The sequence below is a fragment of the Limulus polyphemus genome, unplaced genomic scaffold (genome assembly GCF_000517525.1).
Source record: "Limulus polyphemus unplaced genomic scaffold, Limulus_polyphemus-2.1.2 Scaffold3249, whole genome shotgun sequence".
NCBI classification, from domain to species: Eukaryota; Metazoa; Arthropoda; class Merostomata; order Xiphosura; family Limulidae; genus Limulus; species Limulus polyphemus.
This window is the reverse complement of record NW_013668859.1, coordinates 108,049-126,011: the sequence shown is the minus strand read 5'-3', so window position 1 is coordinate 126,011 and position 17,963 is coordinate 108,049. Positions and strand designations below refer to the sequence as shown.

The 17,963-nt window shown below is 33.2% G+C and overlaps 1 protein-coding gene across 1 annotated transcript in view; it reads left to right on the top strand.

The window, feature by feature from the left end:
• Positions 1–1,138: 1,138 nt before the first annotated feature.
• LOC106468986 (LIM domain-binding protein 3-like) overlaps positions 1,139–17,963 on the top strand; it is a 60,608-nt gene continuing 43,783 nt past the window's right edge. The window contains exons 1-3 of the mRNA XM_022397381.1: positions 1,139–1,189; positions 1,688–1,829; positions 14,126–14,274. Coding sequence (XP_022253089.1) covers positions 1,722–1,829; positions 14,126–14,274 — 257 coding nt within the window. The 5' untranslated portion in view covers positions 1,139–1,189; positions 1,688–1,721. The remainder of the gene's footprint in view (positions 1,190–1,687; positions 1,830–14,125; positions 14,275–17,963) is intronic.

Below are 17,963 nucleotides of genomic sequence, written 5' to 3'. Positions count from 1 at the left end.
TTGAACCTTAAACCTAGTGGTGTTCTTTAAGATAATATAATTAGTTAGTTCAAATTTCAGTCTATATTTCATGCTAGGAAAGGGTAAAGTCATGGAGATCTTGAGTGTCAGTGTTATAGCAAGATAAATGTCGATACTGCACGGCATTTGACATTTTGAGCAATGCTTGCCTCGACAGGCCTATTTTTGACGATATGAATAATGTATTTTGATAACATAATATAGCAAGAAAGCTTAGTGGAAGATTAGTGTTTTTTGCTGTTGTTTTTTTAGCTATTTATGAAAATGTTTTATTTTTCTTACAAATATGCCCTTAATAATTTTTTATTGCCAGTTGAAAATGGAAAATATCCAAGGGATATAAATGCTTAGTGATAAATTTTGAAAACTAACGTTATCGACAAATGGTTTTAAAAATAAGGAAAATACTAATAATTTTGGAAATTGAATACAGGACTATTATTCCACTGTGCTTGATCTAAGTTTGTGAGATATTAATTGAGCTAAATGATACACAGACAGACAAATACGAATACACAGTCAAGCAGTATAATGCAAGACCTCTTCAGAAGTCAAGTAAAGCAAGTTTTTGTTGTTTAATTTAGTTCTTTCCTTTAAATGATAGCGCTAAAATTGATGACAAATTTTATGTTTCAACTTTCTATGATTAAAAATTTGAGAATATCATGTATCCTTTTTTTTCAGTGTTCTGAAGAAATGGTTTTGATCTGTTCCAAGTTAAATACAAAGCTACACAATGGGCCCGCCACAAGTATCGAAACCCGGTTTCTAGCGTTGTAAGTCCGCAGACATACCGCTGTACCACTGGAAGGTCTGAAGGAATGACTGAGTAAACATGTTCAGTACTGTAAATGTGCTACAAATGAAGATTATAATTAAAATAAGACATTTTTAATAAAACCGTCATTCCAGCAACCTTATGATATTAAAAAAAATAGGAACCTCGTGTAAGTATTTCTCTCCTAGAGGTTTGTTTGAAGTGCCAGCCGCCTACGATGTTATTTTGTCGTTTTAACTGTTAACCAAACAGTGAGTTCATGAGTCCTGTCCTCCACATGTTCCAAAGACTGTGTTGACATGCTGCAGCACAATATCGTGGGGACTGGTAGAGGGTACGAACTTGTGGCACGTGGTCTCGTGCTTCATCACCATTGGCCAAGCAGAGACGGTTGGTATGATATACTTTCACCACATTTCAGCTCATACAGTCTATAAACTGATCTGTTCTTTATCCTTCCTGTTATTTCATCCTAAAATGTTAACCATCCCCTACATTTCTGTTTGAAACATTCATGTGTTCGTTTTATGTTATGCGACCGACTAGACAGCTACAATACTAATATAGTTTTGGTGAAACAAGATATTTGATAAATTAAAAATGTTCTTTGAAAGGCAGAGTTAGCAGGTAGAAAATAGTCGACGAAGGGTTTTAAGGGACGATCTTTGGGAGAAATGGTAGAGAGAGAGAATCGATGTTACTTCTATAAGATATAAAGAAGATATTCGTTTGTAGACCAAAGCACCTCCTCTCTATCATTTCACCAGATAATGGTCCATTGAAAACATTCGCCAAGTTCAAAATATATTGCTTATGTTTTAAGTTTACAATTCTAGTGGATTTCGAGCAAGAATACTTTTAAACATTTTTGTCATTTTATTTTAACAGAATCCATCGCTTTGGTATATCTATTTCTGACGAGATGGAGAAACTTCTAAACATTCTTCTTCAAAGAAACGATAAGTCCATCCCATGGGGGTTTCGTTTGGAAGGGGGAGCTGACAAGAAGAGTCTTTTGACGATATCACAGGTAAAATATAATTTTCCCACAGTTTCGATCTAATGTAGTTTGTATCTCATCAAAGCTGAGCAGATCATAAGTGTTCCAGGATTAAAGGAAATTTTCTTAAAATTTTATAAACCTAAGTTTTAATTTCTAGCCAACTTAAAATAGTACAATATATTAGTTGAAATTTCAATTTTGCTTTAACTTTACGAAGAGATAAAGCCATAAAGATAAATTATTTTCATCCTCTTCGTTCTTATGCATGTAAAAATTTGAAATGAGTAGTAGTTGCCTTCTCTCTAGTCTTGCACTGCTAAATTAGGGACGGATAGCGCAGATAGTCCTCGTGTAGCTTTGCGTGAAATTCAAAACAAACAAACTCTATCCAAAATCCTTAGAAAACGTCCATACTCGAACTGACATAAGATCATAGACTTGTGATTGTTTGTATATATAGATATGTGTGTGAGTGTGATCAATTAACTAATTTCAAGTTATTGAAGGTCATACTGCAGATCTTCAATTTTTTAAGTTTCTGCTTTTGCTCGTTAAATGACTTTTTGCACTATATTTATTTCGAAAAATATGTTTATGTACTTCCTGTTATTCTGTAATTTACCCTATAGCAAAAAATGGGGTTGTAATTTCGGGATAAAAAGTTTGGGATTATCATAGAAAATTGGCAAAATACAAGGAAATAAGTCAAAAACAGTATGTTTCAAAATAAACTTATGTAAAGTAGTTAATGTTAAAGATATATTAAATTATAGTTTCTTGAAAAATAATTTTCTGAATATTTTTATGAAAAATTCTCATATATAAAACTTGAGCCCAAATGTCACACTAATAACATGAATATAGTTTTGAAATTGTAATAATGATTTATTTTATCAAAAATATTAAATAAAGTATAAATTATAAAGAGTATTCATTACCAAGTCTCTTATAACCTATAATTTACATTTAATAGTTTTCGTTTATCGAAAACTTTCTCAATCCCTCTTGAGCAACAATGAGTGTCATTGTTACATAAGATAAATGTCATTGCTGCACAACATTTGACATTTTGAGTGATGACTGCCTCGACAGGCCTATTTTTTTCACCATATGAATAATGTTTTTTGATAAGATATTAGGGAGATAATGTTTAATGAAAGATTACTGGTATTTTGTAAAAACTATTTCGGTAAATGTAAATATTTGTTTTTTTGTTACAAACGCATGGGTTTTTTTTTAGTTGCTATAAGATTTTCACTCGTTTAGAGGGAAACATTCGGAAAAGAAATACTTAAATCAAGCAAGACGTTAAAAAATTAACACGGACATGATAACCAAAACGAAGATAGTGCTGTGTACAGTTTTCATTATTGCAAAAGTTAAGTGCAATTAACTAGAAGAATAATCAATCTACTCGTTTCTATAAATGAACTTCCACTGGTAATGTCATTTATATAACTCCGTATGAAGTAATAGAATATATATGTATGTGTATTATTCTAGATGTTATAATATACGGTTTTTCTTGCAGAAATTAGTGTTTTGTTGAAATAGTTATGAATACCTAGTGCAGACCCATCTTTGACTTTCTATACATTCATTTCATTATTAAGATCAAGATTTCAAGATACTATTATTGAAATATTTCTATATTAGAAATAGTTATAGCAAATGATATATCACATTTATCCTAATTAACAATACGAACCTGTATGAAATACATATCCATCTTTTATGAACAATCATTCCTATTAATTTTGTAAAAAATACTATTGTTTAGTTGAGCTTGTATTTGTGGTTTAAAACTGTAGAATATTGATTTTTTTTTTACAAAAATTGAAATAGTCGCTGGTATTTTTTACATTTGCTTGAGCTATGCAACCCGAATTGTTGATTTTGTAATAGCAGTTTTATTACAACATGTGACGACACCTACGCTTGTTATAAAATCATTGTTTATTAAGCGTTCATTGAGAACCTTTTAGCCAATAGTTTGTAGACGAGTTTTTGACTGATCTACGATGACCGTCTAAAACGTATATTAGGATAAACTGTTGTGCTAAAAATACTCTGTTGGACGTTCTGTGTATGCATGTATATAGTTTACATAAAGCACGCTGTGAATGCGTAATGCGTATCTTGGTTACAGCTGTCCCGGATGTCTTCTGTTTATACAGAGGTTAAACTGTTCCTAATGAAGGAAGAGGGATGTGCTGGTTAAACAGCTCCTTTGAAGAAGATTCGAAATGGATCGTGATAATAGACTAGGGTTATGAAATTTCGAATTTAACAAACATTTCCTATGTTATCGAAATACATTTGTGAGCGTTATTTCCCCTTGACGTAACGTGAGTTTTAAAAGATTGTATCCTGTTTTTCGAACGTACTGAAAGTAAAATGTATATATATATAGAACTTAATGTTTCATATCTAAATATTTGAAAAACTTCTTTGATTAACAAATTTTCAACAAAATGGCAGAAGGTAAAAATATTTATATATATCGACGCATAGAACATCCTAAGTTGTTTAACTGTGAACAAGTGTACTTTAATAACACTTTTTTCTAGTTCAATTCCTTTCATTTAATAGAAGTTTCGACTTTGGCAAAATACGAGCTTTGTTGTTAAAAATTACACTGTTAAACAAACGTCTTTTGACATTACATCACCTCTAGGACGCTAAATTGTTTGTTGACTAAGATGTTATTGACGTTTCTGGAGAGTAGTAAATACTAATATTTAGTTTAAAACTATAATGTTTGCGATTCTCCAAACAGAAACGGCAAGAAGCCAAGCAGAATGAATTATTTTAATAATGAAAAACAAATTAAGCTCCAGGCCTTTTGTAGGATAAAATGTTTTGAAGCAACTAGTATACTACAGTTACTGAATAGTCTTAGTAGTAAAAACAAACTGTATTTGTATTTATGGCTAAGTTACTAAGACGATTTGCCGCCGTCCATAATTTTGAACTACTGACTTTGAGAGAAGACAGCCAGTAAGCATTACTCCACCACCCATCATCCACGATAAGAAATTGACTGTAACTCTTATAACGCAGTCACGTCTTACAAAGTGAGGAATATTTTGTGGTATTGCACAAACTCGAATATAACTCGCAAGTTCTGAAGTTCTACCATAGGGCCAACCCGCACCCAAGAATAAATTGTTATTCCAAGGACATATGCATTTATTGCTTCACAAGAGAGATATTGCATCCAAAGAGATATTTTTCTTAATATTATGCGCTACAAATAAATTACATTTTCTCTTTTTTTTTCATATAATCTGCTGCTTTATTTCTAAGTAATGAGCAATATGAAAGCTTTAGGCATATTTTCTTAAATCATATTATATATATTTTCCTATCACTTGTGCGAAAAGTAAGTTATATGGGCCACAGATGTGCAACGTTTTTCTAGTAGAAACGATGTCTTTGTTGTATTTTTTGTGCCACAAATTTCCCCGATTTATTTATTTACTACTAGGAATGAATCTTGGTGGTCTGGAAAACCGGAGGATGTTATCTAAATAGAAAAAATAAATAAAATAAAATAGAGGGCGTTGCACGCAAACGCAGTGTTTTCAGTAAACATATGGTGTTATACGAATACAGCTGTACGCAAGTTGGTGTCAATTTATTTTTTATTTCACCAAAGAAACGATAACATTTCTATATAATGTATTCCAGTTCTTTCAAGTAAAATATACATTAAATTCATTAGGTGATTAAATAATTCAAATCGCCATATCATGTAAACATTTCAAATCTAAACCTACATTGTGCTAATACTTTATATTTTGTTTACACTATAAACTACGGTGAAATGTTCGGATTAACATTTGTAACCTAGAGCTCAAACATTATTAGTTTTTCATCAATCATTTTGACTATTTCTTACTTGTAATACCCTTTTGTTGTTTTTTTCAGAATTCAATATTGAATACTTAGCACTGAACATTTTAATTGATTTAAGTCGAACTGAATCCGCTTAAACTGTGTGTTATAAATGCAAATATCTTGAATATAATCCAAGATTAATGAAATTATACTATTTTAAGTTAGCAATATGTTTAATTTATTTATTTTTAGCTTTGATTTACAACAATGTATAAACCATTTGTGATCCGATATTAATTAAGTATAATTCCAGTTGTATTTCACTAGCACGTTTATGAAACTGATAATTTTTGTAGATACTACTATGATCAAAAAATGAATTTGCTTCTTTTTATCAGAGTCATTGCTGCAGCAGGATAGAGTGACTGATAACATCTGCCGGTAATGGGGCTACTAATATCCACACACACAATTAATAAAAAAGGTTCTGTGTTGTAACTTCGCTAGTGAAAGTCATTCATATTGTCACGTAAGCATTGTTAAATATAAACAATATTTCAGTCACTGAAACTATTAAGAAAACTAGTGAAAATTAATACAAACAAAACAGCTTATATAGCGGATTCGTAATCAATTTTTTTTCCTTCTTTTTCTGCTAGCTCTTGAAAGGTTAGTATATTTTATAATATCAATGATACATGGAGTCTATGCGTAGGCTTGTGAAAGTAGGCCCAAGCTGCTCATTTAGTATGAGTTTAGTGAATACCATTGAGCCATAAAAACACAAACAAACCGGACCTTTTCTTGTCTATTTTGCACTTATTAATTACGTTAAATTATCGTTTTCAGTGCGATGATGTCATAGTTAACTCTGGTGGGTAGTTAAGTGAGCCATCTCGATGACTGATAAATTGAAAGTAATTAGGTATACAGTGCTTCCGTTTTAATTTTCTTGTATAACCAAACCTTTGTAACATTATGTAGTTATTAAATCACTCTAACGAGAAGGTTCGTATATCATCTTGTTCGTATCTCAGTTGTTGTTTTTCACCTCTGTGTATCCCTAAGCATTATTTTTCTAAGATACTTTCGGTCTTATTTTATATATAGCATTATGAACATCTTTGAATCTTTATCCATTACCTCACGTCTGCTTCATCACCATTTTTATAAACTAATTTTTCTATTTCCCTTTAAGTAATGTTTATCCTAAGTAGTAATTATTTTATTCTTATTAGTTTTATTCGTTTATTTTTATACGCTTGTATCATTTTCTTCCCCCCCCCCCCAGTGGCACAGCGGTATGTCTGCGGAGTTACAACGCTAGAATCCAGGTTTCGATACCCGTGGTGGGTAGAGTACAGATAGCCCATTTGGTTGCTTTGTGATTAATTACAAACAAAATTTTCTTTTTGTAGTCCCCCGCTAGGTCAGCGGTAAGTTTACAATGCTAAAATTCTGGTTTCGATTCCACACGGGAGAAAAAGCAAGTAGCCCGATGTGGCTGTGTTCTGAAACAAACTTTTTTTTTTTGCACATAATCGTTTTTCTTTTCTTCACAAATAAATATTTATCTTGTTTTGATTTGGATTTTGTTTTCGGATTACCCTTCTATTTAAAACCTCTTTATCCCATTAAATGAAACTGAACCTAAATCAAAACATGTTGAAAATTATGTATACGTTTTAGTATGAAATAATTAAATCATAAAAAACTTATCTCTTTGTGATAACTGTCAAAAAGCGTATTTCTGTCAAGACGTTTAATATTCTGGAAATCTAAGCGATGTCAACGCACTGGATATTTAAGTCCACCACCCACCCCGCCAGTGGCACAGCGGTATTGTTTACGGACTTATACTGCTAGAAACCGGGTTTCGATACACGTGGTGGGCAGAGCACAGATAGCCTATTGTGTTGCTTTGTGCTTAACTTCAAACAAACAAACAAACATTAACAACGCATTTTGCCACTCAAACAATTCTGCATGAGACATAATATGAGACAGATAGCCCTTTGTGTAGCTTTGTGCTTAATAATAAACAACAACAACAACAATATTTAAATCCACCAAAAAGGGGTTTGAGCTTGGGAAGTATTTTACGGGAAAAAAGAACTCTTGTTTATTTCAAGATGTATACTTCTAAAAAAAAAATGAAATTTTAAGTTTGTTCCCGTAATACTTCATAAGCTTCTTTCACCGCCTAAAATAAGAATAATTTTAGGGATTTAATGTCGTTAGGTTATTAAATTCCAAATTATTTCACTCCTTTGAGGTTTTGTTTTCTTTTTTGATTTTACAAAGCTTTAACGTTATTTTTCATCTTTTTCACTTTGCTAAGTTATTCAAATAAAATTAATCCAAATTATTAAATAAAATAAACAATCACTCAAAATAAAATGTAAAGTGAATAAACTTTTGATATTGTCAATTTAAAGATGAGTAACGACTTCACAAGGTATTATAATAATTAGTTTGTATCCCACATGATCTTCTCGTTTAGTATGCAAGGAAATACTTTAAAAAATGACTGAATACAAAATAGTGTTGTTATGTCTTAATGCACATTATATGTTTAAATACAGAATATATAAAATTAGAAGTAATATATTTATTTTTCTCTTGTAATTATAACATTAATCTATGTGCTTACTTTGACCATAATTTCTTAACAGTTAGGTAAAAATCAATTTCAAGATTAAAAGTATAATCAAGACACACGGTAATGTGTTGTGCGGCCAAAACATCCTGAAGGACAGACACCCTGTGTGTTGCTAACAGGAGCCATAATCTAGCAATTTTCCACTTTCTGTAGCTCCGACTGTGGTAATTCAAACTATCATATATTTTCACAGGATGTGCGCTATGGGCCCTTACATCACATACCAAATTTCAATGTAATCCATTAAGAAATACGTAAGATAGAAAATTTTGATTGAATTTCTTTCTTTTGTCTATTCATCGCACCGAAAGTACGGAAACTTTATTTGATAGAAAAACATGTTTAACTTCCATGGATTTCTTTCAACTTTGGTACACTAATAGATCTTTACAACCCACAATTATATGCCAAATTTGGTCTAAATATAAATAATATTTGCAAAGTTATTCAACAAAAACCCTCAAGTTTGACCAAACTTTTGCGCACGCCTACGCAAAAAGTCACGTAAGCTATCGGTCTAAAGTTTTTACTACAGCTTTATCTAAGAGTAAAGGTGGATTGTTTTTAGTTTTTTTGTCATTTGGCTTAAAGACGGCTGATTTAGAGCTGCAAAACTATAGGGTGAAGGCACGTGGAGATACAAAAGTATTGGTTAGGCCACGCAAACTAGATTAGCAGTTCCTAGCTCAAGTATTCAAAAAAAAAGAAAAAAAAGAAAGAATCATACGGGTGGACAGTCATTATTCATTGCCAACCTTTCAGTACAAATTTACGATATATTATGAAATTATTCTAAGTAAAGAGCGTTTAACGTCACGTGATATTGGCTTAAGCAGTTAGCGTAAATAATTATGCTTGATACGGCTATACTGTGTACATGCGGATGATGACAAGAAACTTTTAATATAGTTTTCATGACGTCTACAATAAAGGAATTTATTAACACTGTTTTAGAGAGGGAAAACGACCACCATATATTGTAAAACGAATCTGGTTGGTTCTGTAAAATATAGGTCTGTTCCGAATAATGGGGTTGCGATCTTAAAGCTAATTTTGGTTACTATCGATTGTCACTTTCTTACTTGCTGTTGTTTGTTGGTGTGTATTGACAAAAAGTCATGATATCTAATCAAAAACACCTTGGGTGTGAAAAAAGGTGCGCCCAAGAAAAGGATGAGTGTGCGACTTAAGGAATGAAATCAAAATTGGTGGCGAAACTGATAGCTACACTTATAGCATTGATAAGAATTTTACAGTAAATATTCATTTAGTAGTTAGCTAGGCCGCTTTTTGTCCTGCAAGGGGTCAGGGTAAGTGCAGTTTACTCTAACCCTCATGTCGTGTTTATATTCATATTCAACAGATCTTTCTAACCACACATAAGATCAAAAATCAACACTAGTTCAGGAGGGAGGAAGAGGGCTACCTAGCACCTAACCCTTTCTGGTCTACAATACCTAAGTTCCGATTCTGCAGCAGCCAGATCAATCCTTTTTTGGTCGCACCTTTTTTCACACCTAAAATATTTTTGATTAGATGTCTATATGTTGCTAAACACAAACTACACAATGATCTATCTGTGCTCTGCCCACTGTTGGTATCGAAACCCAATTTTTAAAATTATAAGCCCTTAGACTTAACACTTATAACGGCATTAGTGTTATTTCAAATTAATCAGGCTTACACAAAGCTTGCCCATATAGAAAAAGGGCAAAGGAATGTATAGTGACGTAATAGTAGTATTTATCCTTAAGCGAAATAGTTTTGTATTCCTGAAAACGTCAGTAGAACGCGAAAATTTAAATTTGATCTGAAAGTCCATGAAAAACAATCATCTGACAAGGTATTCTTTCAGAAAAGAAAACTACCTGACCTGAACTTTGTATTCATTTGAACTTAGGAAATATTTCACGAAACAGGAAGTGCTAATCCATTTCAAGGCGCGTAATTCGGAAAAAAATTAACTTTTAAGTTTTTCCCATAATAATTCATAAACTTGTTTCAGTAACTTAAAAATAACTTGAGTAATCTCATTTCGTAGTGGATTAGTTTGGTTGCTTATGTCCAGCACACAAAAAAATTAAAGAAAAATGGATGTTGTAAGAGTATAGCTGTGTTATAAAATAGTACCAATTATTCCCCAGTGGCACAGCGGCATATCTGCGGACTTACAATGCTAGAATCCGGGTTTCGATACCCGTGGTGGGCAGATCACATATAGCTTTGTGCTTAATTACAAACAAACAAACAATATTCCTCTCTATTCATTACTATGCACATGAGGCATTTGATGATCAGTCATATGACCTGAAATGCAAATGTTTGGTCATTTAATATATGCTATATACAGTGGTCTCACATAATCCTGCTTTATTTGTTACTTTGAAGTGAACCTAAAAGAGTTGCAATTTGTTAATGAACCGTGGCTAGCCTCCATAGAAGACATTTGGATACTACACTCGTGTGGACAGACTTATGTCGAATAGAGCTTCAGAATGTTTGTACAAAGCTATACAAAGGGTTATATGTGCATAATCGTCCCTAATTCGAAACTAAGAGACTAAACGGAAACTAAGTAGTCAACATCACCCACCGCCGGCTATTGGCATCTCTTCCCTGGTGGCCGAATGGAAGTCGGCCAATTACAGGAGATTGTTATGGATTGGTTATAAATGTGTTAATTTGTTACCAAAATATGGAACTTTTGCCACACCAATGGCTACCTGCTGATTGTCATTAGCATCAATTGTATAAGGTATTAGCTTCGAGACTGAATCACATGATCGTAGCCGCAAAAAAAAGTTGTGTCAGTGTATGTATGGTTAGAAACAAACTTCCAAAGGGCGGCCTGTATGCTAGACGTCTGATGAGGTGAATTGCATATAAATGAACTGAAGGGGCGAAAGTGGTAGCTAAAATATTATAGATACCAATTATCTTTTAATTGTTTTGTACATGTAAACTTAAATCTGAGAAAAATCGACTGCAAGTATTCTGCATTTAATCATATGTGAGTTTGTTAAGTTAACTAGGTTGTTGGTCTTTAAAATATCTTTAATGCATCGTCTTGGATAACAAGTTAAGCAAATATAGCTTGTTGGTGAATATACATAATGCACTGACACAAACTATAGAAAGAAGTTATTCTAATTTTTAATTCATTAATCATGCTCTATACAACACGGTAATGACATTTTAAACACACACAGTTTATTCTAATAAAGTCATCACATGTCGAAAGAGACTTAAGATTAAGCTAACATATTTATTCTTTGAGGTGCGTATGAAGTCAAGCGCGGTTTTAATTACTTTTGTTAGGCTTAAAAGAAAAGCTCCATTGCTGTGATAGCTTAGATGTTTTACACCACGTGAGATATGTTTATGGATTTAGTTTACATGAAACACAGAAAATTCCACGAGAATTCCCTATTTCTGAATAAACTTGTTAAAACTCTTACTAGACTGCTGGATGCTGTGTTTGTGGAGTTCATTGAATAAATTGACAGAATAAACTTTTATCGTGGTTCTAAAATAATTTTGGTTTATAAACACACGCAGCACCACAACCAGAGTCAATATTCTACCGAGGTCAAACTCGGGTTTCAAGCTATAACGTCCATTTATATATGTATATGTGCGTGCGTTGAGTGTACAAGCAAGTGAAGGAAGAAACAAAAAAAAATGAGGACACGACATCGGTGTACTCACAGTTAGTTTCGGCTAAGAACACATGGTCTTGGTAGCATACTTAGTGCATTGTTTGTATATGAATTATCGACTACAGAGAGTAGCTGATGTGTTTTTGTTATATGATCTCTATGAAATGTATATATATATATATATATTAGACGTCTGTACTGTTGCGAAATATACAAACGCATAAAAATATAGTAAACCACCATGATAATCAACTTAAAACTGCAGCTGTGTTTACAATATATGCGAATTTGAATATTACTGTAACTATTTCTTTGAATATAATCTGACGTTAAATGACGCAAAATGTATAAATAATAGTTCGTTGTGTATTATGCTCAGAAATAAATAGTAAATCCAGATTTGATTTATTGGCAGTTTAGAATGAATCTACTGAGTAATAACTCTATGCACTCAGGCGCAGAATGATAGCATTTTTGATTTGTTAGTACGATAGGCTTTGAGATACTGGATTCAATTACTTCGCAACCAGAAAGCACCTTGTCTTGTGCTGTTGAAATGACTTATGAAAAAGTTTAACTTGCAGATCTTACTTAGATGATTTCATTAGAGAGCAGGCATCACTAAAATAATTTACCCGGTATCCTCCCCAAAAAAAGATGATCAAGATTTAAAGATTATGCAACTCTGAGCTTTTAGCTCTGATGATTTTAATCATTTATGCTGGAATGAGCCTGGAGACATAGTTGCTTGCCCGATGATTTTAAGCATTAATGCTGGAAAGAACCTGAAGACACAGTTGCTTGCCCGATGAGTTTAATCATTCACGCTGGAAAGAACCTGAAGACACAGTTGCTTGCCCGATGAGTTTAATCATTCATGCTGGAATTAACCTGAAGGCTCAGTTGCTTGTCCGATGACTTTAATCATTAATGTTGGAAAAACCTGAAGACCCTGTTGCTTGTCCGATGATTTTAATCATTCATGTTGGAGAGAACTTGAAGACCCTGTTGTTTGTCCGATGATTTTAATCATTCATGTTGGAGAGAACTTGAAGACCCTGTTGCTTGTCCGATGATTTTAATCATTCATGTTGGAGAGAACCTGAAGACCCTGTTGCTTGTCCGATGATTTTAATCATTCATGTTGAAGAGAACCTGAAGACCCTGTTGCTTGTCCGATGATTTTAATCATTCATATTGGAGAGAACTTGAAGACTCAGTTGTTTGTCCGATGATTTTAATCATTCATGCTGGAAAGAACCTGAAGACACAGTTGCTTGTCCGATGATTTTAATCATTCATGTTGGAGAGAACTTGAAGACTCAGTTATTTGTCCGATGATTTTAATCATTCATGTTGAAGAGAACCTGAAGACCCTGTTGCTTGTCCGATGATTTTAATCATTCATGTTGAAGAGAACTTGAAGATTTAGTTGCTTGTCCCAAAGTAATCATAAAGAAGTGTTTTGGCGTCCAGAATATATTGTCTTTATCTGGGACATGCTGAAAGATTAGCATTTAATTCCGATGAAATCAACTAACTCGAGATTTTTCCCATCATGGTCTAAATAATCGGTTAATTGAATATTCTTCAAATTCTATTATATGTTCAAGAGAAAAACAGAGCCATTCATACACTGGAAGCTGTTATGTAGATAATATATCTTCCTTATTGGGTTCTCCTTATGCTTTAACAGCTTCCATTGGCGAAATGCCGGTTCTTGAGTGAATTAGGCAGAACTTTAGATCTAGTTTTTTCTTTCACTGTTAGGCTTCATATAAATGATATTGGAATAATACCTAACTGTTTGATCATGTTTAGAATAATGTAAATATTTGATCATGTAGCTTAGCATCTTAACGAGCGCCTAAAAACTTTTTTCTTTCCAATACTTTCACATGGTTTAATCATTTTGAAATATATTTGAGTCCACGCATTTTTACTGATGTGTATAGACTATTGTGATAGTTATTTTGATTTTTTTTTCTAAAAACGAATACAAACATCAATTTAGGGAACTGTGTGTTATGTATTCATGAGTTATGTTAAATATTACATCATAAATGTACTATGAATAATACATCTCATTAAGCATAAATACGAATCCATGATTTCGAAGAATAGAAAATAACCATAAATGTCTTGTTTTTTTTTAACAGGTTACTCCTGGTACTATTAGTAGTCAATACTTAAATTCTGGAGACGTTCTTCTGAAGATTAGCGACCGAAACGCCACCAACATGACTGTAGCCGAAGCAGAGGACTTTATTACTCAAAGTCAAAATCGCGTCGATCTTTTGATTAGAAAGTAAGGACTTCTGTATTTAAAGTTTAGTGTTGATCAGTATAAGCTGGAGATAACTGAGACTACTATAACTAGATAAACTATCTAAATTACAGTATTATAACAATAGGTGAAGGAACCTTGACATATAAAAATTGGGTAAAGTGTGAAATATAACATTCGAAAGCTATTTACATTTTAAAGTGGTAAAAACATTTTCAAATAAACTCTAATTTACAAATATGCATTCATTATTTTCATCTTTAGTAAAATATAACGTGTAACGATTTTCATGGAAAACATTGATAATTTAGTTAAAGGACTATCGATTATAAAATGAAGAATGTGCTTATGTGAGGATTTCCAGAACTTGCAAGTATCCACATATGATTAAAAATGTCTCTAAGTCATCGACAAAAATTATAAGAATAAAAAGGTTATTTATTTTGAGCTAGTAAATGATTTGTATGCTTTCACTTGTTTGATATGATAAAATGGTTCAGCTATTCAACCATCGTGTTATTCATCATTCTTCCACTTGTTTGATATGATAAAATGGTTCAGCTATTGCAACCATCGTGTTATTCATCATTCTTCCACTTGTTTGATATGATAAAATGGTTCAGCTATTGCAACCATCGTGTTATTCATCATTCTTCCACTTGTGATATGATAAAATGGTTCAGCTATTGCAACCATCGTGTTATTCATTATTCTTCCATTGTTTGATATGATAAAATGGTTCAGCTACTGCAACCATCGTGTTATTCATTATTCTTCCACTTGTTTGATATGATAAAATGGTTCAGCTATTGCAATCACCGTGTTATTAATCATTCTTCCACTTGTCTGATGTGATAAAATGGTTCAGCTATTGCAACCAACGTGTTATTGATCATTCTTCCACTTGTTTGATATGATAAAATGGTTCAGCTATTGCAACCATCATGTTATTCATCATTAGACACATCGTCCACGAGGCTACATTAAGTACGTAATCATTGGCAGAGGTAATTTATTAGAGCTTACTTCATAATGTTTTCAACCCGGGAACACGTATGTTTACTTTACGTGTGGTACACATGAAAAAAAAAATATTTCACACTTGATTCACATGTTTTTGGCATCCTAAGTGTTTCAATAAACTTCCATAACTGTAAGGGAAAAAAAGCGTGAGAGCTTTCTGGTAACAACAACAGCAACAAAAAAAAAATTATACAAGTTGTGATAATTAATAACACACTTCATCACGTTATACTTACTACAAAGTACAGGTCTTGGGCACTGTCGGATTAGCCTATTAGCATAAATAGCAAATGCTACGGGCCTCGCACCCATAAGAAAATTTTTTAACGTATTGTTAAAAAAAAGCCACAGAAATCCACTTGTGTCATATCCACCAGGGCTTCGGAGTGTTACAGTCCGGAGCATTACTTTATATTCCAGAGTGCTCTTGGAGTGAAAAGGAGCCGAGTGGCTCCGGAGAAAATATCTTTTTTGAATTGCTCCAGAGCGCATGCGTTTTTCCGCTCTGCTCCGAAGACCTAGTCAAAAATAGATGAAACCTGGAGCTGCTCCTTTATGCTCCGGAGTGCTCCTGGAGCGAAAAGAAGCGGAGCAGCTCCGAAACTTTTAATTGCTTTAGAGCGAATGCGTTTTTCTCTTCCGCTCCGGAGATCTGGTCAAAATATATATAAAGCTCTTAGCGCTCCCGGAGCGGAGCGGCTCTAGAGCAAAACATTTTATTTTTTATAATCGCTCCAGAGCGAATGCGTTTTTCCGTTCCGCTCCGGAGCGATGATATCCACTCGTGAAAAAATATGTTGTATTTTGATCATTGTCACCATGCATGAAAATATAAATGCATAACTTCTCTTGCGTCTTGCGTATGATATCCCAAGGTATCAATTATGTTGTATCGGAAAATTTTCTGTATATTGTTATTTGAAAAGTGTATGCAAAAACGAAGTACATGATATGATTCAATTGAAAAAGTATACTACACCTTCAATGTTATTATCGGTTTGACAAAAATGTGTTTATCATAATGGCAGATAGGGGTCATGTCTTCTAAAATTGCTATGGGCCCCACAGATGCCTAATCCGTAACTGGACTCTTGGGGCATGAAGCGATCAAATAGATTAAAACTGGAGAGGTTTATAGGGCTAGCTAACTTTTTCCTGTAACTTGACATTTTCTCAATACATCTTCGATCAGCTACAAATTATGAAACTTCACTATGCTGACAACATGTTTTTGCTAATAGTTACATCTTCCATATATTTTGATCACTACTTGTAAAAACGTTATTCATGTAATCATCGCCTCAGTCCTACGCGTATATATATATATATATATCTTTAAATACTGACTTGTATCGCCATCTCGTGGATTTCTTTAAAACTCCTACCATATGCTGCAGCGTGTGGGATCTTTGTGTCTTCTCGAGTACAGTTTGTTTGTTTTGTTTGTTGGTTTTTAATTATGCATAAAGCTACACAAGGGCTATCTGTGCTCTGCCCACCACGGGTATCGAAACCCGGTTTCTAGCGTTGTAAGTCCGCAGACATACCGCTGTGCCACTGGGGGAGCCTCGTGTACAGAGAAACATACATTAGAAACGCTGTAATAACAGCGTAACTTTTGAAGTTTTATTTTATTTATCATAGAATTTATAACCGTAATAAGATAACTGTGCTCGTTTTTGCTATATATATAAATTATGAACATTGAAAAATTTACAATTAAAGAATAATTTCCAATTGCAATTTTTAAAATAACGTGCAGACTAAAATAACACAGCTTTTATCAATCGATTCTCATTTGATGAGTACTTACGGTGTACAGTTACTCTTTTGTCAGTATTCAGTGAAAGCATATGCAAAACCCTACATGAAATCTTGATTATCAATTAAACGTCATAGAAAATTATGTGTGGCATTGTAAATCTGAACGGTACTTTATGCGACACATGGGTTAAGTGATCACTCCAAATACTCCATAGAAATCCTGAACAGGGAAGGCAACCAACAACAGCACCTACCGTCTACGCGGCTACTTTTAACTAAAGCGGAATTTAATGTCACACTTATAACGCCACCCTACACCACACGGTATATTCAACGGTATATCGAAGCTAGAACATTGGACCTACCGATACACAGCCCAGCACGCTGACTACTGAGCTACGCCACGCCCAAGAAACAGATAAGTTTGTTTGGTTTAGAGCAAAGCCACATTGGGCTATCTGCTGTGTCCACCGCGGGGAACCGAGCCCTGGATGTAAACCCTTAGACTAACCACTGTCCCATCTGGGAACGAAATGATAAGAAGAACCATGAATGTTTCTATTTATAGACCGAGATAATAATTAATGAATACAAAATACGCGAATCCTTTACATGTTATTATGTTACGTATTAGAATTTTAAATGGCCTGAAATTGAGTTAACTGATAAATCTAAATTTAGTAGTTAAATTGTACTTTGGATTTAGCAGTTAAGTAAAAGCGGATATATATATCAGTTTATTATACTTGCCAACAGGATTGATACATCCAATTTTCCTTTTTTTATCCCAAATACGTTTTAATATTTACACAACAATACCATTCACACTAACAGTTATTACAAATCGTTATTACAACAATGATTTATCAACAAAAGTTTCACAAACTTACAAACAATATAAAATCGTCTTTTTAGTTTGGAAC